This window comes from Grus americana, chromosome 1 (assembly GCF_028858705.1).
Source record: "Grus americana isolate bGruAme1 chromosome 1, bGruAme1.mat, whole genome shotgun sequence".
Classification (NCBI taxonomy): Eukaryota; Metazoa; Chordata; class Aves; order Gruiformes; family Gruidae; genus Grus; species Grus americana.
In genome coordinates, this window is record NC_072852.1 from 102,089,810 (window position 1) to 102,113,909 (window position 24,100).

The 24,100-nt window shown below is 40.2% G+C and overlaps 1 protein-coding gene across 10 annotated transcripts in view; it reads right to left on the reverse strand.

Moving 5' to 3' along the window:
- Positions 1-5,119: 5,119 nt before the first annotated feature.
- POU2F1 (POU class 2 homeobox 1) overlaps positions 5,120-24,100 on the reverse strand; it is a 110,743-nt gene continuing 91,762 nt past the window's right edge. For all 10 annotated transcript variants that reach the window (XM_054824310.1, XM_054824354.1, XM_054824337.1 and 7 more), the window contains 9 exons: positions 22,772-22,866; positions 20,289-20,462; positions 16,403-16,544; positions 14,112-14,257; positions 13,067-13,246; positions 10,320-10,425; positions 9,545-9,890; positions 8,625-8,713; positions 5,120-6,074 (listed from right to left, as the gene is read on the reverse strand). In XM_054824310.1, the coding sequence (XP_054680285.1) occupies positions 5,764-6,074; positions 8,625-8,713; positions 9,545-9,890; positions 10,320-10,425; positions 13,067-13,246; positions 14,112-14,257; positions 16,403-16,544; positions 20,289-20,462; positions 22,772-22,866 (1,589 nt within the window). In that variant the 3' untranslated portion in view covers positions 5,120-5,763. The remainder of the gene's footprint in view (positions 6,075-8,624; positions 8,714-9,544; positions 9,891-10,319; positions 10,426-13,066; positions 13,247-14,111; positions 14,258-16,402; positions 16,545-20,288; positions 20,463-22,771; positions 22,867-24,100) is intronic.

A 24,100-nucleotide genomic window follows, 5' to 3' on the forward strand; every position in this document is an offset into this window, starting at 1 on the left:
TGCAGGAATGCGCAGAGAGTTAAGGAATTAACACTGCTGTCTCCTTCAGTAGTAACTCAACCGCAGAAACGTGTGCTGAGCCAAAGCGCACCGCAAGGCTTACCGAGGTGACATTTAAACATTAGAATAAACCAAAACATTAGGTTATAGTTCCAAGAGAAGTAAAAAGAAAGAAATTTTCTATTACTCACACAGTCGTTGGCATGGATGCACATGGAGAATTTTCGCTAACATACTTTGGTAACAGCCACTCTCTTACTGCCCCCTGAGCAAAACAGGTTATTTCTATGCCTTTTTTTTTAAAAAAAAAAAAAAGAATTAGTTATCCTAAAAGATTTTGGCAAGATACCAAAAGATCAGAAGTATAAAATTTTTGTCAACATTTAATGCTCACTGTAAAGTATGTAAAATTAAAATAAGGGGTAAAAGTAGAGGCAGTGGATTTCTCCTGCTCAAATGAAAAGCTATCATACTAGGAGAGAACATTTGTTCTGTGTTAAGATCAGCAGATAGCTTCTTTGCTCAGTGTTGGCATCTCCCTGATTAACCTAAAAGGTGCAACAAATCACAAGCTGTAACTCCAAATGCATCAGGAGCTACACTGTTTTCACTGAAAATCTCTTTGTCAGCCTGTTCATTTAAAGATAAAATTCAAACTTGAAGTTTCTGATGTCCTAAAAGGTCTATAATTCAAGCCATCAGAATGTATGTCTTCCTCTTAATGTTCTGGCATTTTTGTTTTCTCTTACAAGATAACCTCACTAGCACTCAAATAAAATTACTGAGCAACGGCAGCAGCAGCACATTTCTACATGAAGATCCAACTAACTTTCAAGTATGTTCTCCTTGCTGGTTCAGCTGAGCACAGATTTCCTATTCACAGTAAAGTGACTTTTTCAATGCAATTTAACTTGCGTTTCGACAACTATGTATAGAAGCAGAGGATCTTAAGAAGTAGCGGAACAATGATGTGTCATCACAAGTTACCCAAAGAAAAACAAAAAACTGCAGTAACACTGGCCTATGGGCTGGGAAGAAAAAACAACCCTTCTTAAAAACCAGGTACTTGTGCCTGTAACAAGCACAGTATCTCCCCCAAAATTTTTTGAGTGCATGCACATACACACCAACTCAGAGCGACATGATAAAATGTACTTAGACTAACACATACTGCACAGTAACTCAGGAGCAAAATAAATCCTCTTAAGGAGATTTAAATAGACAGATGTGACTCTTGTAAGCAGCCATATCTGTGTGTACTTTCTATGAGCTGTTGATGAATCATTCTACAATGACTACAGAGAGGGCGTTCTGAGGTGATCAAGTGTGCTAAAGCCAAACTGGAATACATTTTTCTAACATCAGAAAAAATTTCATCACCAGCCTACAACATCTCATCCTGAAGCCATTTCCTAAATTGTTTTCTAGACCTTCAGGGCATATCTGTATTTGTGTCTCTGGAAATCTCTTGCTTTTTGAGCTAACTGTCCTTGGCTATGATGAGAGAGTTTTTCACCTTCTCTTTTCCTGCATATGTCCTTTGGCATGCTTGCAACTATGAAAAGCAACCCACACATCTTTAAATACAGAGACATGGAGCTCTGAAAAAGAGATGCTATTACGCTTTTCTAATACGCTACGAAATTCCTTCTGGTCCTGGCTGACAAATCAATATAGGAGCAAATGTACCAGCACACAGCTAGAAGACTGTCTAGAAATGAACATTTGCAGAGAAAATCTTCTCCTAAAAAGAATAGTAAGGATTTAAGTCTGTGAGAGCATGTAACAGAAAATCATCTCCGTTCAACATATGAACCCACTGACACTGGAATGAGGGATGTAACTTTATGTCATTGGAGGAAAAAATCAAATTTGTTTGCTAAATAAATATCCTGGGTCTGTCAGCAAGTTTGTGACAATGCATGTCCCAGTGTCTACTGCGACAATAATTCTCCATTTTCAACACTTGTGAGCTCGGACCATGATCCTATCATAGAATCTTAAGGTTGGAAAAGACCTCTAAGATCATCAAGTCCAACTGTCGACCCAACACCACCATGTCTACTAAACCATGTCCTGAAGTGCCACATCTACATGTTTTTTGAACACAAATTCACCTATTAACTACGTCTGTATACCATTGTTACTGTCTCTCTTCAGATGCATCAATTTTGGCTGTCAGCATGATTATGATCTAAAAAAGAAACTTCTGCTAAATTGCAGTACATGATCTCATATTCCTTTCATGCTCTGAAGGAGCACATGCACTCTCACTAGGCAGGCGCACACCCGCTGCCAACCCGATTTCCGTCTTACACCTGAACACTGGAGGTAGCCAGCATCCACGAGACAAAACACTGCCAGGGATGAAGGGCAGGCTCCAGGAGCAACGGTCAGTTACCGGGATGGTTTAGAAGAATGAACCAGAGCACACTGGTGACGGATGCCATGGGATATGTGCTGTTTGGGTATTATGTCAGCTTCTGCAAGCAAAACCAAGCCCTTTCTGGATATGTGACGACTATGAGTTTTCAGTTTCTCTCAGAAAAAGACTTGCTAAGAAATTCCCTGGAATCTGGGCCCCAGAGAGGGTGATGGGGGAGAGAGGAGGAGGGTAATGGGGTATAAGGTGCTCACACCAAAGCCATGTGACCAATGCAAAGGTAGTCAGGAAAAAAAGCAGATTTTTATAATAAATAAACCATCCAAGCTGCATTAGTGTTCCAGATATGTACTCAACAAGACCCTCCCAGCCACAAACCAGCAAGAATGGGACATGAAAACTCATTCAGACAGCTAATGGCACAGTCTCTTTGAACTGTGGAGAGAGGATTTTCCGTTGATTTAAGGCCCACCTTTCTTTGTGTTTCCTAGATATATGCAAGGACCATGCCCCCCCACCCCGCCACAAAACCCTTAGGGAGCAGAGGATACATCGGAGAAAAGACCGGTAGTATCCCCTCCTTTAACAAAAAAAGCTTCCTGATAAATCGCATTTTTGCACAGGCGTGAAAGTAAGCGGGAACTTTCAGAGCCAGGAACGAACATTATAGCTGCAGTTTTCCCCATCCCAGGGACTTGCATTCCTTTGGTAGAAACTGTGTGCTATGGTCTCCAGACCAACATAGTGGGTACCAGCATCTCCTCTTCCACTTCTTCCCTACCTCCCTGAAGCTCACCCAGCTATTCTTTTTACTGCTCTGAAGCTATTACTCTGGGCTATTTCCATTTCTGCAGTTTTATTCATAGCCCTAAAGTCTCCTGCACAGCCTGAAGTCATAGAGACACATCAAAAACACTTAGATTTATCAATACCGGTGGGATGAGGGTGGGACCTGTTGGATTAACAATCCCCTGACGTTGCCATTCTATTTACACACCAAACAAAAGAAAAATTAAAATCAAGTTAAGAGTCTGCCCCAAGGATAACACAAATTACCAACCAAAAAAAAAAAAAAAAAAAAAAGATTAAAAACAAGCAGCAACTTTTATATAAAATTAATAAAAACAAAAGACAAATGAAAAAGAAATTGTCAGTAGCATCTATCGCCTCTCTGCATCTGAACTGCACTTATACAAACTAGTCCATTAGTACAGCAGCTTGCTAGAAATTGACTTTGGTTCAAGCTTAGTTTTAAAAAAATAAAACATAAAAAAATCAAAAACACATTAGAAACGGTGGACGGACATTTGTTAGTTTCCCTGCTTGCAGTTCACTAGTTTTGAAATTTTAGGGATAATTGGTTTAAATATTCAGTAAAACAGGAAGGTGGAGAGTTAGAGATGAACAGAGCAAAAACATGGTGGTGGGGGGAGAGATAAGGGGTTCTGCCACTTGAGTGCAAACACAAATCCCACATGCTCAGGTCACAAACCAAAGCATATGCAGAGTTTAAAGTTGCTGCCTTCTGGATCTTGGATGAGAAGCTCCAGGATCCCCCTGAATCATCAACAAAAAGAACATAGCTGCAACAGCTCATTGTTTTAGGACACTCTGGTGACAAAAGAAAAGGGGGTGGGGGGAAAGGGACTCTTCTAATACCCTTACTAGCTAAAAGTAATTTAGTTTTATACACATGGCAGAAACCTTTAAATCCATCAGGAATGGAAAGTTCAAAGTGAACTGCATTGCAGTGATCCAGTCTTCTCTTTTTAAAAATCTTTTTTTTTTTTTTTGGTTCAGATACTAGATTGTATATTTAAGAATATACAGATCTAACTTCTGTACAGTTCGTTACTCTTCCTCATCCATGGAAATATCCGTTGCTACATGGATCAGAATCAACCTTGAAAAGATCATGACAGTGGCAGGCAAGCCCTGACGCTCTGGTCAGAGATGCTTATTACCATCTTTACATAGCTAGCAGCATCACAGCTCAGAGACTACACGAGATCACCCAGGTATGTGCAGAGCCCCAGAGTCAGCTCTATCATGTTGGCATAAACGATGGTAACTTCTGTTCTTGTATCACTGGCTTCTGTGTTTTGCAGCCAGAAGCACTTTTTTACTAGAAAGTTTTTCTAAATACAATGGTGGAAGCATCAGAATTAACAGAAAAAGAATATTGCTATGAATAGGGAGAATCTGACCTTTTGAAATCCTGTACCAATTCACTTGGCAGGAATCGAGGACTGTGAATGCTGCTTTACATACTGCCAATTAGCTGGGGTAACTTGACATTTTAAAAATACTTGTGTATGCTCTTAACAGCAAAATCAAATCAATGGAACAGAAGATCCATCAGTATGTCACACAATCTAGATTTGGGAAGTCAAATCCCACTCTCTGAAGTAAAAAGGAACCATGCACACAAAGCTAAGAGCAGAATTTGGCCATTTTGTCTAAATAATTGAGAGAAAGAGAACTGCAGTTTGGAACTAATTCCTACCTCTGCTTAAAAAGCACGGACCAGCCTGGAAGCTGGCACACAATGATCTCTACTGCTACACTGAGCTTCCTGCGCAAACGATGAACATAAATTCTTCTGACCCCTATAAGTAACCATTAGACAAATTCAAGGATGAGGAAACTGTTCGGAACGTTCCCAGAAGATTAATTAGGACAGAAAGTCTACTTGTGCTCCATTCTTCCTCTCCACCCTCCCGCCCTCCCGCCATGGTGTGGGAGCTCACTGAAAATAATCCAGGAGCAAAAGACAAACGCGTCCAAACTATATATATAAAAATAATAATAATAATAATCATAATAATAATAATAGAGATACACCAGTAATACAGGCCTGCCTAAATTGTACCAGTTAAGAAAGGAACCCCCAACATGATTGATACGATTATAAACACCTTGTATGACATAATGGCCTGTACAACAGACCTATAAAATGATAATTAAAAAAGAAAGATATTTAGACCAAAAAGAAACAGGAAATCCCCTTCCTATGTTTGAGTTGATAACCCACCTTAACTTGTCATTGTGACTGCTGGAAATGATAAGTAGTCCTTTCACTTTTTTTGTGGTTTTTTTTGGTTTTTTGTTTTTTGTTTTTTTTACATTTTTGGTTAGAAAGTTCTCCGATCCATGAAGCGATCCTGAAAAGACAGTGTTTATTATAAAATTAGGCAAATGTCTGTCCCAGCTTTAAATCCTTCCTGTTTTGCTTTTGTTTTTTTATATTTTTCCTTCTCTCCCTTGTCCCCAGCAACACGGCGAGAGGATGCCCATCACATTTTCAGTTTATAAACCCCGCTGGCAGCCAATCCCACTGCACAGTGAAACAGGCTGCTGGCAGCACAGCTCAGCCCAGCTCACTGTGCCTTGGAGGCAGTAGTGGTGGTGGACGTGGCCCCGCTTGCAGAGGCCACTGTGAGGAGAGAGTTCTGGATGGACTCAGCTGAGGTGGAGGTGGCGTGAAGGCTGGCGACTGGTCCAGAGGCCCCTGCGGAGGCTGCAGCTGCAGAGACCAAGCTAACTGGGTTGCTGGTGAGCAGAGAAAGGTTCTGAGGGTTCAGGAACAGAGGGGCAGTTACGATGTTAGGAGTACCTCCGGCATTGGCAAACACCAAGTTTCCAGTTGCATCCAGTGATGTTATTGGAAGAGAGCCACCAGATGCAAGAGCTAAAAAAGGGAGAATTGAGCAAGGAGGAGATAACATTAGCGGTAAGCAATAATGCAAAACGGGCCTAAAAGCAACTGGTCTCTGCATTTCCTTTCTCTGCTATACACGCTCTCTACACCACAAACGACAGTCATCTCATTCATCGTAGGTTGTTTTTTAAAAAAAACAACTCTTTACTAAGAATGAACAAGACCTTGCAGATACTAAAATGCCTCTGTCATCTGCTCCTAAATTAATTCTCTCTTGCTTTTCTTCAGATCGTTAAGCGCAATAGTGGTCTATGTTTCCTGCCACAGAAAACCTGTATGTTCAGGCAACCTGTACTAGAAAGGGTTGAGATGAGCGTTCACACGAAATGACAGCTATCACAAGATAAAGATGGTCATGTAACCTCGAGCGTAACATTTTAAATGTTGACAAACAAGTACCGTTACAACTTACTCTCACCGGTCTACAGGGATCAGTCTGCCTTAAATTATGATCTAAATTTATCTGCAACGCTTTACGAAATGTTCTTTCTTGTACCCTGGAAACAGGATTTGTTAAACTAGTTCAGAGGATATTTGAATACGTAGGTTAGCTAGCTCTTCAGGCACTTGTACTATCTGGTTTTTACAGGTAACAAAGTATGAACTGAGAATAACTCTTGCTAAAGTCAGTGGAAACATCTGGCTGTGTGGCACTTCCAAAATAAATCCCTACTCCTCTGAATAAGGATTTATGGATTTAAAGCTCTACCTACGGACTTTAGGAAGGAGGTTGGTTGTTGCAGATTCTTTTTAAATACATACGAGGTCAAGAATTCAGGATCAAGTCTTGCTCAGAACTGCTCTCCTAACAGACCTCAAAACAGCACAACTCTCCTCAAGCTTATGCTAGAAGAAAAGCAAACCTCTAACCTGCTGGAGATACATGCCAATAGGTGGAGGATAACAAAATAAATCATAGAATCATAGAATGGTTTGGGTTGGAAGGGACCTCAAAGACCATCTAGTTCCAACCCCCCTGCCATGGGCAGGGACACCCTCCACTAGACCATGTTGCCCAAAGCCCCATCCAACCTGGCCTTGAACACTTCCAGGGATGGGGCCTCCACAGCTTCTCTGGGCAACCTGTTCCAGTGCCTCACCACCCTCACAGTAAAGAATTTCTTTCTAACATCTAATCTAAATCGACCCTCCTTCAGCTTAAACCCATTACCCCTTGTCCTGTCACTGCACTCCCTGATAAACAGTCCCTCTCCAGCTTTCCTGTAGGGCCCCTTCAGGTAAGCTGCAATTAGATCTCCCCAGAGCCCTCTCTTCTCCAGGCTGAACAACCCCAACTCTCTCAGCCTGCCCTCATAGGAGAGGTGCTCCAGCCCTCTGATCAGCTTCGTGGCCTCCTCTGGACTCGCTCCAACAGCTCCATGTCTCTCCTGTACTGGGGCCCCCAGAGCTGGATGCAGTACTCCAGGCGGGGTCTCACAAGAGCGGAGTAGAGGGGCAGGATCACCTCCCTCGACCTGCTGGTCACACCTCTTTTGATGCAGCCCAGGACATGGGTGGCTTTCTGGGCTGCAAGCGCACACTGCCGGCTCATGTTGAGCTTCTCATCAATCAGTACCCCCAAGTCCTTCTCCTCAGGGCTGCTTTCAATCCATTCCTCGCCCAGCCTATAGTTGTGCTTGGGATTGCACCGACCCACGTGCAGGACCTTGTACTTGGCCTTGTTGAACTTCATGCAGTTTGCACAGGCCCACCTCTCAAGTCCTGTCAAGGTCCCTCTGGATGGCATCCCTTCCCTCCAGCGTGTCGACCACACCACACAGCTTGGTGTCGTCGGCAAACCTGCTGAGGGTGCACTCGATCCCACTGTCCATGTTGCCAACAAAGATGTTAAACAGTGCCGGTCCCAGTACCGACCCCTGAGGAACACCACTCGTCACCGCTCTCCACTCGGACATTGAGCCGTTGACCACAACTCTCTGAGTGCGACCATCCAGCCAATTCCTTATACACCGAGTGGTCCATCCATCGAATCCATGTCTCTCCAATTTAGAGACAAGGATGTCATGCAGGACAGTGTCAAATGCCTTGCACAAGTCCAGGTAGGTGATGTCAGCTGCCTTTCCCTTATCCACCGACGCTGTAACCCCATCATAGAAGGCCACCAAGTTTGTCAGGCATGATTTGCCCCTAGTGAAGCCGTGTTGGCTGTCACCAGTCACCTCCTTATTTTCCATGTGCCAGAGCATAGTCTCCAGGAGGGTCTGCTCCATAATCTTGCCAGGCACAGAGGTGAGACTGACCACATCACATTCAATATCTTAAATGCCTCCTGTAAATCACTACAAGATCCTACACAGTTCTAATCCCCTTTCTGAAGTTGTACCTGCTCTTATCTCTGTGATACATAAAATGCATTTGCACATTTAAATTCTGTAAAACCTTTACTCCTCTAACATTTATGTCCAGTGCTGAGGAGGCAGTGTTCTTTTTCAGCAGGGAAAACAAAGCACATAAACTGAAGTTGTATGACAGAGATGCATTAAAAGGAACACTACCGACCTTGAATAGTTGCCAGTGTACTGTTGCTCATCAGGGCCGGGCTGAGAGCACCACCTAATGTCCCTGGATTGAGACTGAGTAAGGCACCTCTGCGGGAAATAAGATTGTGGAAGAAGAAACAAAGAGAAAGGGAAAGTGTTACTTTTAAGAAAAGGTTGTCACTGTTCAGAAGTACACCATCATATTTAAAAAAAAGGGAGCGGGGGGTGAAGGGAGGAGGAAAGACCAGAGACTAAGGGCTAATTTTAGTTTATTTTAGTTTGTCCTTCATGATGCCTTGAGTAGATGTTGCCTTTCAGCTGTGTGGTTTGCGACATGCCTGAAGTACAGGCACTGTAAATACACAACTTGTGTTGACTGTTGCTGTAAAATATTCTTGTATTTTGGGGAAACTGCCACTCATTAGAGACCTATCACCATCTCCCAAATTCAGATAAGACAGACATAAATCAAGAGGAATTGAAGAAACAAAGAGTCATCTCTCAGAGCAACATTTTAAAAACAAACTTCAACAATACATCATCATGCATCTTTTACAGTTTCTTGCTCACGATGGAGAAATGAATAGAAGTGTGAAGTAGGTCTAGGCTAGCTCTCCATTTTACAATTGGTAGAACAGATTCTATGATTCACTGGTAAGCTGCAGCTCTTAAGTCAAGCTTGGCAGTGGGATAGATGACTTATAACATCAGTGCTGCAACACAGCTTTTTCATCTGTAAAATGAAAACAGTATTTGTATACATTGATGGGAATGGCCAATTACCATCTATAAGCAAACCTTCAGAACTTAAGATAAATGGTATTAGGATCACCAAGTGAGCTACCAGAAAATAGCGATACATAAAAGCAATTTATCCCAAGAATTCTCCTTTCTTCTTCTGTCATCTCACCTAAAAGGGTGTGAAAAATTCATCCTTACCCAGCTGCAAACTGCGAGGATGCCATCAAGCCTGGGTTTAGTCCTGCTGCAGCAGCCATGGCAGCAAGACTTGCATTTGCAGGCAACTGTGCAGCTCCTTGTAACGCGGCTGCTGCCGCTGTTTGCAACCCTGATGCCGTTACCATCACCTGGCTGGTCCCAAGAGGAGAGGACAAGGGAGTGGAGGTTGTCTGTGTTGTGCTGGTCTCACTGGCACTGGATGCCTCTGAAGTGGAGGCTGAGGCAGAAGGGGAAGGACTCAAGGAGGGTGATGTCACTGCTGAAGAAGCTGGAGGTGCTGTTGAAATCACTGTTGCTGTGTTGTTGGAGGTGGTTTCTGTTGTGCCTACAAGATTGATTCTGGTTAGCACAGTACAAAACACAGATCTGATTGAACAGAAACCACTACCCACCTGAACTGCACTGCACATACAACTGAAAGGGAGACAAACACAAATTACTGTAGGACCAAGAAGCACCAAAAGTCCAAATGAGAAGTTCAGACTATAATGAAATGGCACTTCCCAATAGGAGGCTGAGGAGCTCTATAAGCTAGCCATGGTATATAGCATATTTCATTTCAGTATCACCTGTGGTTTATGCCCAGAAAAGTCAACTGACTGGTCACAAAGACTGAAGTTTCCTAGTGGAGTAACAAGGAGCAATGACAAGAATGTCCTGGGATACCAGTGACCAATACTGAATGACCTTTTGGAGAGTCTAAAAGGAGAAAATGGTAGAGGTTAATGTGCGGGCAAGAGAAATCAGCCCTTACCTGTGACTGACAGACTAGTTACAGCAGGACTGGTGAGAGGGAGCACAGGATTGACAGTCAGGGTTGTAGCTGCACTGCTAGTCACAAGGCTTGGCGTGGTTGCCACCTGGAGGTCGAAAAAGAACACAACTGCTCAACTCTTGTTGAAAGACAAAGTTAGCTACTTGACTTGTATTTCTGTCTTCCCATCCTCAGCTGAGGAAGTTATCAGGGAAAACACTGCATATAAACTAACTTTTTTGTTAGTTACTTTATCATTCAGTGGACCAACCATAGTATCTTCTCTAATTACCAGCAATATCTTTATTCTTAATCATTCAGTATTTGAAGGGAGATATATCCATTACATCCATAATGTCTCAGGACTGCAAGGTAGCCCTCTCTCTCTGCCTCCCCCCAAAGACCACACCTTGTTTTAATAGTCACTCTTATCAAAAGAGTTACAAAATATATTATTTCTACATGCTTGGTTTTTTTTTTCTTGTTTAAACATCTTCTCAGCTCAAAATCTCTTTTGCTGATAAAATTATTTAAATGCCCTGGCATTACCAAAGGTATGTAGGGTAATGCGTTTGCATGGATAAACAGAGTAACATTTCACTTTTACTCAGCCAAACTATATGCTCTACTTTGATAAGTTGCCTTGTGCCAGAGGAAGGATCTCTGAATTTTAAAACATTCAAATGACACTAGCTAATTTTACTTGTGGACAGCTTATTATGATGAAGCTACAATAAACTGAAGACATTACAGATAAAAAACACGAAAGATTTAAGGCTGGAGGAACTAGCTTAGGAGCAAAAAATTAAATATAAAGAGATAAAGGGCTTTTTATGGACAAGAAATGGTGTCCAACAGTAATATTTGAAGGCTGTTATACATCAGTGAAATGAATCCTTTACAATTGCCCAAGAGAACATAGCCAAGGATATAGGCTAAAATCTTCCTCCTTTCCCCTCTCTTACCTTAAGACTATTATCAGAGAAATCTCTCTCGTGCTGTGTATCCTCTGATAGGAAGTCAAATGCTTCATGCATTGTAAACAAGACTGGGGCAAATGGGACAAATCTAAAAGCTTTCTGACCATCTCAAACAGCATATGAAATAAAGAGCTAGATACATAGTACACTTCCCATTAATGCAGCCCAGGCATCATATCTGTCATCTGTCCAGTTAAGGCCAATGTCACAATCCGTATTTCAGGGCAGTGGATTACCTAGAATTAATACAGCTAACCCCGTGGTTACAATGACTGACTTCAGCCAATACAATAGTAGGCTGCCATCAAAAGGAGCATTCCCCTCCAATCTGGCTTCAGAGACCTAGCTCTTGTGCAGCCAGGCTACAAGTCAGATTGGTTAACTAGCCATCCTGAAAAGTCATCACTGTTCTTCACAGGGTTAATCTGCAGTCAAACTAATAAACTAAGCTGAATCATCCTATGCACACATAATCTCCAGAGCTGACACAAGGAATCAACAAAGCACATAGCCAGTGAAGGCTGGGGGGGAGCAGGGCTGGAACATCCATTTGAATGGCAGCACAGTCTATATAGAGAGAACCTTACAATGAGTGAAACATCACTGAAAAAATGGAGATGGTGGTTAACAACTCAATTTCTTACATACAACGGCAGTTTCTAATAAAAGGGAAATTTATGTAGGAAAGGTTTCTTAAGTTGCAGTCTGAGTAAACTTGCATGGTTACTAAAACACACTATCATAAATCTCACTATGTTCTGCTTTGGTAGCAAGGCATGCAACCTTGCTTTCCAATTGGGGAAAAAAAAAAAAGAAAAAATAGTTTAAAAAAAAAAAAAGACTAAGCACATTTAACACATCCCTTCCCCTGAAACTAAAGGTTGCATGCACACATCCTGAGACAAGGATGAGGGGAAAGAATGACATGTCACCAAAATTAATGGTTTAATGAAGTACGGGAAGATATTAGCTACTACAGTGATGAGGGTGGAATAAATACTACAAAAGGACAGCTACAGGCTACATAAATTCCACCACATTCCTATTAGCATAGCTACTATGAAATCTAATAGCTACTGTTTCTATTTATGAAAACAGACCTCCATGGACATTGGTAGCAAAGGAGCTGAAGGAACCTTGATGCATGTGTTTTGTTACTCTTATTTTCATGAAGTTTGTGTTTACCTGAGGCAGATACAAGTGTGCGAAATTAATTACATGAGCATTAGCTAAATTGTTCCTTTGTTCCATGTCTTTTTTATATAATTCATTCCTGACTAAAAGTGACAGCAACGGCATCATTGGATTTGTGTGACTTAAGTCTCCAAATGATACGTTTTACTGCTACTTATCTATTTATCAGAGCAGCCAAAATAAGAGGGGAGGAGTAGAGCTGTTAAGCATTTTTTCATTACTATTATTTTACCGAAAAAAAGTTTGGCCAAGAGAGAAAGTCCAGACATAAACTGGAGTTACTATCTGGAATATGTTCAAAGCAATAACCCCAACTGCAAATTTGCTAGTCAGAATATTTACTCACGAGCTGACCAAATAAAACACCTAAACTGAAGGCCCAACTAGTGCCTCATTTGTAAGCATTACCTCTCTTATACAGTATGCAAGTAGGATATTTAAAATACTAGTAAAATATAAATTTGTGAGAACAAGTCTGCTGTACAAAGAAGGTGTAGCATGTGCAACTTCCACAGTAAGCACAGTAGAACTATCACTTCCAGTGATCTTTGTCAACAGTCTCTTGATTCTTACCAGTGAGGTTGGGCAAGGGAAAATTGCTTTGATGGGCGAGCTGCTGGTTCCACCGCTGCTGGGTGGGTTGATCCTTTTCTCCTTCTGGCGCCGGTTACAGAACCAAACGCGGATCACCTCCTTCTCCATGTTTAGCTGGTCAGCTATCATGGTGATCTCATCCGAGGTAGGCTTTTGGTTCTGAGAAAAGGAAACAGTACTTGAAAAGCTGTGAAATTACTTTCTGAAGTTTTACATTATAGCTGCTTCTTCACTAGGCAGAAATCTGGATGGGCCACTTATATCCAGAATCTGGTCCAGTGGTACAGCAGAGATTGACCATAATAGATACTTCCACCCTCCATCTTCCTAGTTACAGGAACATTTCTACCAATAGTAAGTTGTGATCCTCAGAGGTGGGTGATGAAGACTAAGCTCACATGCTTCTTTTTGAGAGAAGGGATTTGACTTGTGAGTTAATCCTTCAAGGAATTCTAGACCTTGATAAGGAAATCTTTCTTTCAGCATCTCTCAAAAAGGAATAGGAGAGGCTAACTATAGCAATAGCCAAATGAACCCCAAGTTGTCTAGACCTAGAATGAAAAACAGTTGGATTGAGTGGGCTGCTTACAGAGGCTATCTGCCCATACAGCTGCACAAAGTGCCTAACGAGAGTAACATAAGGCCAGCTAAAAACCTCACGTTGTCTATGTTCAGACTGTCACCCCATTTGTCCATCCTCAGAAAGGGTAATCTTTTTTTCTTCTTTTTGATGTGCAGAATATCAAGCTTAGATCTATGGCCCAGTATCTTGGAATGCAAAATCACAGTCAGTGAACTGCAAGAACCAGAGGTTTTTCGGAGAGAATTTGTGGTGGTTTTTTGGGGGTTTTTTTAAGTGAAGTAGATGTTGATGCGGGCTTCTTGGCACAGCCTTTGTATTCACCTTGCTTAGTACAAGCAGTTTCCTAAATAGCACAGTAATGGGTTCACTCTAACAGATATGATTATTAAGCAAAGTTTCTTCAGTTCTTTATAGGCTGAGCAGAGTAACAGGATCACTGACCTCCAGGAAACTCTTCTCTAAGGCCACACGTATGTTGGTCTCTATGCTGGTGCGTTTCTTCCTCCTACGGTTCAAGCCTTCCATCCCTAGCCCTGGAGAATTCAGGGCACTTGGGCTGGAGAGAGTTGAATCAGATGAGAGGTTTTCTGAAAAAAGAAAGTAGCATAAATCAGGAGATTTTATTTGAATGCAGTACAGTCTAAAGCAAATGTTCTTCATCTGTGCAAGGTTTGTTAAAACCCACTCTGTATCTATTCCAGATATACAGAGATTTCTGAAGATCACATGCATTAATCGTTGTACTTGTAATTTACAACATACACTTGAAATTTAAAAGCTACAAGTAAGCCCAGAGGGCGCTCTCTGCTTCTGTATGCTACCACAGTATCCCTTTTATAATACCTATACAAAGTCTGTCTCCCTTACCTCATTCCACCTCACACTCATTCACAAGTCACAGTTTAAAGAAAAAAAGCAGTAACTGATATCCATGAGCCACAGCTGTAAATCACAGGCAATTATGAAAAAATCTGAGGAGCCTGAAATTTCTTTTACCCACTCTGGAATACTCTAGAGGAAGTTCATAGCCAGCTTCACAATTTTCAGCCTCTTCTCTCTGGAGATCTTAGCAGATACTCAGTGCTATGCAGTTCTACCAAACTGCTTACACCCCCTCCTTAGCTTCACTAGGTCTGTAGCTGTCAACCTCTAATCCTGTCTTTTTGATTCCACAGAAGAGCAAAGAGAGAACACGCTTGACCTCACTATGTAGCAGAAAGTGCAAAAGAACCAACAGGCAGGTTCCAGCTTGGAATTTAAACAAAATTATTAATTATGGCACTGGAATTTGTGGGTGATAAGTAGGTGTCAAAGTTCAAAATACCCAAGACCAATGGTACACTCAAATGGGCAAGTACATTCAGCTCATTATTTTCTACATTTTTTTAATTATTTTTTTTTCCCCCAATAATGGCACCCATAAATGAAATTTTCTCCATCCTGAAAACCCCACAGGACAAGCTGAGTTCTGTAACAACAAATTCTCTAACGCTGCAATGTAACGTAATGGAAAGGATCATTGGTATGCTTCTCCTGCCTGCTTTTACCTAAAAGTAGTCTTTAAAGTCATCTGAATCTTTCTTCCAAAGATTTTCATGAAACTTAATTAGAGCCAAAGACAATGGTTCCCACTCTCCAGGCTGTGAAGGACCCTGACACTGTTTACAGTCCTTAGCTTAACTTCACAGATCTGAGTATTTCTTCGGGCTAAAAGGAAAAGCAAACTACGACACTCCTTGCAGCACTGGACTCATCCAGTGTTGCTGGAACGTTTGGGGACCACTAGAGCACTCAGTATGAAGATCCTTATTTTTGCTATCACAGATCTACATTACCTAAAGATAACCCCTGTCAGCACAACAGAATGACACTTCCTTGTTTCAATGCAGGACAAATTTTCAACACTGCATCCAATTACTTTCAAAATTTCAGAGAATACTGTAGGCGCCAGCATAAAGCTCTCTTCATTTTGGTAAAAATAGGAAGGCACACACCATCCCTGCCATCTGTTTAGCAGATCCATCAGTTTTATACTATGTACAGTTGTATACTTGGAGGAAAAAACTGACTGACAGCACTCAAACACTTTCTATCCTAACACCTAGCACCACCATCCAAGCTCCTTTTGCTGGTGGTGGAAAAAAAAGGAGAGGAAAAAAAAAAAAAAGAGAACAAAAAAGAACACTACTAACATTGGCATTATGAATAACTTATATTCCAGGAAAACAACAAGTCTGTGAGGAAAAAGTGAAACCTAACTCACAAAAAACTCTTCCTGTGAGGAGAAAGAGAGTGTCTATACGGACCCTTGGAGAGAGATGAAAAGAACGCACATAGGGGTGTGGGAAGAAATTAATGCAATAAGCTCTGCCTACTGAAACAATAAACCATGCAACCCTCTCTCTACTATACATCTGAAAAAGAAAGCTAGAAGAGGATTAGAAGTTATATGCATTAACATACATGAAAGAGAGAAAACATGACACATATTATACCTCACCCCATGCAATTATTCAGCTGGCTGCAGAACACAATTCTGAAAGCTCATATTGGAACGATTTCGGATGTGTATGGGCACATGAAAAGGGAAGTATGGACCCTTAGTCCTACACCCTTGTTTGACCCATGGACAGTTACAAAGCTTCATAAAACCGTAAGGGCACAAACGAAGCAGTTTTTCAGAATCCTACTGATTTTGGTAGGCTGGTGAAGAAATACACAGACTCATTCACCTGCATCATTGAGCCACTTTTCCAGAAGTGGCTTTAACTTGCACATGTTCTTAAAGCTGAGGTTCAAGGCTTCAAAGCGAGAGATGGTAGTTTGGCTGAAGTCATTTCCATAGAGTTTGCCCATAGCGAGCCCAACATCACCCTGGACAAAGAAAGAGAAAAAAGGGATTCACTAACATAGGCACTTCCAAAGCAAGGTATCCTGTCACATTCTTGTGTTCTCTTAGTGACTCCACTGCTGCGTGGGATTTCAGTTTCATAGAAACTTGCTTGGGCTACCAAGATTCATGCTAAACCAAATAACCATAAAGAAATGTCAAGCCTCAGTCAATTTAACCATGTAACTCTTTCCAGGAAATCCCTGATGCTTTGTCTTAGCATTATCACTGAACAGAACATTCCACTAAATATTAACTTGCGATTTTTTTCTTACTTTTTAAAAATAAGTAAAGGCCAAGTTCTCTTTAGGAGCAGATTTAAGTATCTGCATATTTCACACCAAAGAAGAAAAGTTCAAATAAGAAGGCAGGCAGTGAATGCGTGATCTCAAATTAGTAGAAAACACTCTTGAAAAATATGTCTGCAAACATGTATCCCATTTAAATAGATGCAAAAATGTTCTTATCTGAAATTTTAGTATCTTCTGAGGTTCAAACCAAACTTCTCCCCTGTGGGGATACACGTTTCAAAGTGAACAAGAAGTTGAACCATTTCAAATAATGATTAACTCTAGTCTTGACTACCATTACGCATCTGCCAAAAAGCTATCCAGGAGATTTACAGACAGATGATCATCTCTTTACATCTGTTACTCCTTTTCAAAACTCAGTTTTAGCTAGCTATCAGACATTCTGCTTATCCTAATATATATATATATACACACACACATCTATGTAGTTTACGCTTGTAAAGTCTTGTTTAAAATAAATAAATAAATAAACAAATAAAATCCATTCTTGATTGTGGCCATTAAAAACACGATAATGTTTTCTCGTTTTGTTTTAAAGCTGGAAGGTCTTACCCTTTGAAAATATGTCTTATTTTTTAAGTATGCTATTTGGTCTAAAGTAGTTTAATTTAGATTTCTTTTTTAACACAAAAAAAGTATGAAAAGTCTAGAAGAAGAGACTGAAAAGCTTGAGCATAGTTAGTGGAGTTTAATTGCAAGTGGGTTAGTGGGATTGTGCGTAAAGCTGCCTTTCTTTCCTTGTAGGTCAGATCCACAACCACAGCTTGATACAAGTATACTAATAGCATGCAGAGTGGCCACATCCAAGCGAGGAAGAAAACAACCTTTGGTAAGCTTAGTAAATTGTGCAGGTTGCATAAAGAAAACAATTTCCTTCCTAGAAGAGGACCAGAACAATTGGTTTGTACACCCTTCAATCAGAGGAAACATGTGGGAACTCACATTTATACCTCTACCCATATGCCAGGATTCCGTGCATTTTAAAACTCATAAATCATTTCAAGCGAAGTAACAGGGATGCCCTACTGGGTTTATGAAGAAGAAAACCTGGCTATGTAAACCATTTTAGAGGTAAGTTGATTTATGTCTTGACAGGAAAGAATTATGAAATTTGCTCCAGTCCCCCCACTAAATTTAATTCTGGTATTTATGTTGTTCTTACTAACAACTGTCATCTGATTTAAAATGAATAGTTAACCATTTCTTTGTCAATAGTTTTCAATGCCAAAAGGTGGCAGCATTTCAGCTGTAGGCAAAGGAATTTACATATTGGGATGAGAATTTTATATATTGGGAAGGGCCACTGAAAGGATGGATGACACAGAGGATAAAGGCACCCTATACATATCTGATCTACTCTGTAGGTTGAATGAAGCTCCGGTACTGAACTGAAACTGATTGTAAGTTACATCATGGTTCTGTGTTCTGCTCTGTTAAGAAGCTCAGGCGGACTAGCAGAGGTAATGCCTTTTACAGAGTAAAAATAACATTGTTCACTCACGTAGCTTGAATCTGCACCAACCAATTAGTCACATATCTGCAATAATGCTAAGATGCAGTATGCTCATTGTGTCTGTATGTCAAACATGGCAATATTTTTAAGGAAAACAGTTAAACACAAGGATTTAAATCCATCATCCACTTTTCGGGGTGGGAGAAGAGACAGAACTGTTGAAATTCAAAACCCGTTATCTCTCTCACAAGACAGTATGTAGTAAGTGATTAGTTTGCAATGCAAACTAAATCTTACAATTATTTTGAAAGGCAGGGGTGGCATGAGTCTGAAAAAGCTTACAGTACCCACTGGAAATAAATTTCTTTTATCCCCTGGAAGGCAGTCTATTTATCCAACTATAGGAAACCAAAGTAATAGGGTCTCTAATTATCATCCAATTATGTAATCAGGTAGACATTATTAGAACTGCCTAACTATACACATACAAACTCAGAGTAGGATAGGAATGCTCAAATGCAATTTTATCACTTTCTCAAGCTTCCCCTTTTTTAAGCTCAAAAGCAAATACTGAAATGTAAGCCTGAGCAGTTGTATTCATTTTTCCTTACCTTACCATGAAAATTCACAACTGGGTCAATAAAGAAGGGCTAACCCATAACTTAAAAAAGTCTAGTTGAACCTTTGTAATCATCTCACAGCAGGGCAGATTAAGCATAATAACTAAAGACCTACATGAACCTCCTCAATCAGGCTATGGGGAAGCTATTGTATTTTACTCTATTCTGTTCTGCTCTATTCTAGCTTTTGTGTGTGTCCATCACTTGTATTTCTGTGCCTCCCTCTAGTGGAAAGAAGGGAGGGAAGGAGGTACATATGCCAGCAAAATGCACTTCATTCTGCTAAGAACATTCTGTTCTTGAGTTATAATTAAGATGCTGCCAGGAACTTTCATTATGAACCCTGATTTTTCAAACGTTTAGGACTTTGCCAGAAAAATAAATCTGAATTCAGCACATACTTCCAGCTAGAGTAGATTTACTTATTCCAGCGGAGGGAACAAATCACATATGTTGGATTGACTGCTCTGAGCTCAGACTTTTAAATACCTACTTTGATTTTTGCATTCTATTTCCTCTAGCAAAAAAACACACCTCTGCATACCACAGACTCCTGCCAAAATTAATTGTTTACCTGGACAGATATTTTAATTTTGCGGGGAAAAAAATTCATTTTGATATTAGTAAGAAAGGACTCTTGGATCCAAGCAGCATTTCCCTTCAACAGAATAATGGAACATATAAATGCACTTTGTACTTTTTAATTGTACTCCTCATTTAACCATTTTCACTATGTTCAAGATTACTTTTCTTCTGCTCTATGGGTATTTCTGAGCTTTCAAGCAAACCAAAACAAACCACAACTCCAGTTCACCTCTGTAAGGAGACAACTTCAAAGTGACAGTACTTTCAGGTTTTGTTTAGAAACCTTAGCAAAAGCATTAAGTACAGAAATCATTGATGTTTAATAGGAAAATACGCTTGAGAGATAAAAACCCTCTGACATTCAAAGCAACTCCACAGTTGTGACATACTTTTTAAACACACAGAGCAGTTAATTGTGCTGTATGATTTCTGGAACTTTGTACTTCTGAAGGCAGCTTTAAAGTGCTTTGTCCCATTCATTTTATATCCTGCAGAATGAATAGTGCCCATGCAATGACATCTGGAGCTGGTAAATGCACATACCTGCTGGGAAAATAGCTATGCTTTAAAACCAACAGGGAAGTAAGATGGATGTATGGCTTTTTCTGTTATTTCTTAGAAATCCCCTACACAAAGGCCAGAGCATAACCCTATTTAAGAAGGTTCTCCTAGGAAAAGGTGGAATTGTAGTCTCCCTCCAAACTTGAAAGATGAGACCTCAGATTCCACACTGGCAGGCACTAAGGTACACAGTCTCACCTGAGTGAATCCAAGTTTGATCCGTCTTTGTTTGAAAGTCTTGGCAAACTGCTCAAGCTCCTCAAGGTCACTGGGCTCCTCCAAGCTGGGAGTGTCGATTCGCTTTGGTGTTGACTGGCTCTGTGGAAGTGGCTGAATGGGGGTCGCCGCTATTGTGCGTGTTGGGGTTGCTGGCTATTAAGATAGAGAGCAAGGTAAAGATGAAAATCAGACTTAAAAGAATAATCAGCAAAAATTAAATTCAGAAAAGGTATGTGAGGTTTCTGTAAGAAAGATCAATGAATCTGACATTTCCAGCAATCTGAAAGTTCCTCCAATTTATTTACATTCCTCTCAAGAACAAGCAATCACAATCCAGAAAACTGTATTAGTATGACAGCCTTTTAAAGGCTCTGTCAGAACCAATTAAAGAAAAGTAAGAGATGTTCAGTGCAGCAGATAACCAACAACTTTTGCTTGCTACAGAAGCTGCTCAAAGAAAGGCTGAACACTCTTACTTGATACAGTTCTATCATTCATAGACAGCTTGGCATTCATCCCCTTTTAATCATTTTAAAATTGAATTTACTGCTTGTGTGAGGTGGCAGATTGTCATCAGCCCAAAAGATTCAAGTCTCCTATTTAATCTTGGAACAGCGAGCACATACGAGGAGGCGGGGGAGTGCAGCAAACATGGCAAGTTTCCTCTAATGCCATCTCTTGTGACTTACTCAACTCTTCCAGTGAGAAAAAGATAGATCCCCCTCTAACCCTTCTGTTGATACTTGCAACAGTAAGAATGAATGTACTGGTGATACAAAAAATTAAACAAAGGCAACTTGCAGAAAATAATTCCTTTTAGGTCACATTTTTCTTCCATATAAAAGACTAATTCTCCAGGAAGTCCATACAAGGTTCACTATTCCCGAACATTGGCATACTAGAGCATTTTGCTATGCAACAATAATAAGAATCTGAAAAAACCCTGAGCATCCTGGAAAATATTCACAGGTGAACAAAATATATTAAGATCTGGTATTGCACAGTTCAGGCTTTATGTGCAACAGGAACATTGGAAACATGTTTTGAGTGCATAACTCTACCTTCTTACATGCCACAGATGAACTAAGATAGATTTACTGTAGTTAAATTCTATTCAGTTCAGCTGAGGCTCATAAGTACAGGTGACTTCATGCTTTTATATGTCTTATGCCCAGTTCTGAAACTATGGACTCCTTCAGGGCAAATAAGAACAGCCTCAAGTCTATGCAACACTGCAGCACTATGCAAAGTCTATGCAAAGGTCCCGAAACGGCTGTTTTAAAAGAAGTGGCCTACATATAGCTTGAGTCTTTATGTAGCTCCTTATGTTGTTTTTCTCCTGGGTTAGTGCACTATTTTGCAGTGCACAGCAGATGGTAGAGGGAGGTCAGGATCTATAATTCCATTACTTGAGAAATAATGTGATCATCTATGATCTTTCTAGGATTGCAGATATGTGTCACACTATAACGGTTTTTAATATTTTTTAATTTACATTAAACATAGTATGTAATTACTGCAATATGTCTTTACTGACTTCATCCCCTTTATAAAATTTATTTTCTCTTTGTAGTTTTGATACTTTTTTTTTAATTCAAGTATAATCTGTAGTAGGGAGTCATGCTGCTGAAGTGAACTACAGAGGTGAGACAAATTCCATTTTCCACGTGGGGCATGAAAAATTCTATAGGTGGTATAACAGAAAATGTAGTTTTCCAAGACTCTCATAGACTCAGGCATCTTATTACAGACTAAAAAATTCTTATATGTAACCAAGTTGGCAGGAAGATACTGTATGACATTACATGGTATTTAAGAAACAGCATGCAGTCATGTAACTAAACTGCACAGTAAAAGCCAGAGTGAAGCAAAATTAAATTTGCAGGCACATGCAACCTTAAAATTGCTTTTCTTACAGTCTGAAACCTTAATCATAGAGCTTTAATATTTTAACATGTATCTAACAGAATATTTTAATGCATTTCTAACAATCTCTTCGCCTTCCCAGAAGGTAACTAGTAAGACTGGCGATGACTTAGCAATAACAGCAAAACAACTAGGCTGCAATGGATTACCACTGTGATCTTTAGAGAAAGAGGTACCTGTCAGTAATCCTCTTTTTGAGCCTTTTAGGTAGCCCACGCCTTGCTACTCTCAATTTCACAAATTTGCAGATTGGCCAAGAAAGCCTTACAAGAAATCAAATGATGCTCTGGTGTCATTAACTCAAGATACCAATCATGGAAATTTTCAGCTATTTAGAACGTGAAAGAGGCACATTAGGGTGGGAACTACAAAACTGAAGTTACTGATACTTCAGCTCCACACGGAATCTATCTAGAAAGACAAACTCATTACTGTAGCTACAACATCTGCTCTGGTAGATAATACAAAGGGTCCATTCACTTTCAATAGTTCAAATCCCCTCAAAGCAACTCATGAACTGTAGAAATAAGCCTGACCTGCGAGGCAAGGGTGATGCTTGGCTGAGACTGCAGGAGGTTGGCTTGGCTTTGCTGAGGTAGTTGCGTTAAGAGATTCTGCGCTTGCAGGAGACCTGGAGAGAGAAAAAGGTGGGTTTTGTTTGTCATTTAAAAAGACTAAAACATGAAATGAAATAAAACAAGGCTCTTGCCAAATAATTTTACCAAAAACTTGGGAGGCAAGCCTTCACTTCATCCCTGCAAAGGTATCTTCAGACTTTGGACTTTTCAGTCCAAAATCCCCTTGCATTTTCCTGAAGTATATGTGGTGACAGAAGTGTGAAAGTCTGTACTAGTCTCCTCTGCAGAAAAAGTTTGTAATGATTTAGGTTATTCCAGTCCCGTGTACAGGAATCATTTATTGCCCCTTTCACCTTGCAGATTTTGGGCAATCTTCCTGGTTACATCTTCCTGTAACCAACAGCTGACCAAGAACTAGGGAGCCATATAAAAATAAAAAACTGAACACTAATCAGATCAAATCCAACAACCGAATGCTAATCAAAACCACAAATTTGGTTCCTTGATCACCCTTCTTCCTCTCTGTATCACCCCATGCTAGCTGCCTAAGAAGGAGGCAACTTTCTCCGGCAAACTTAAGTGGACCACACCAGAAGACAAAACGAGCCCAGATAACCTCCTCCTGGCTGAAATAAAGAAGGAATCTTTTGGAAAAGTAATCAGAACTTAAAGTCTAGGTAAGATACTGAACACTGTTTAAATTGCACAAATAGAATAAATATTACACTGACTATATGAAAACCCCTGCTATTACGAAAAGGTGGCAATATTAAAGAACAGTTGGGACTGATACAACCAATATATACACTAGACTGTCATTCTAAAAATAAATTCTCTTACAGTCCAATATTTGTATGGTTTTCTCTCAGGAAATTGACATATGCTTGCATTTATATATTTTAACTAGAAGCTATCTGGGGTTTTTGGGGGGTTTTTTTTGCATTTCTAGTACTAAAATGTATCTATTTTTAAGAGGTAAGAATCTTGACAAAAATATACCTACAGTTAGTCGACTCCCTCAATTTTATTGTGAAAAATATTACTGTTATTCTTTAGTTAAAGAATAACAGAATAAAGCCAGCTGCTTATGCAACATAATAGCACAGCATAGACAACTATGAAAATTTGCTTTGCACCACACAATCAACATGTTCCAGCTGTGTTTTTGAAAAGCCACAGCGAGGGAATAGATCAGTTTAAGGAACTTCAAGACAGGTACCTACTACAGTTACATGGTGCTTTTTACAATGCAAATATTTGTTCACTTGAAAGATGATTTCAGCTGCC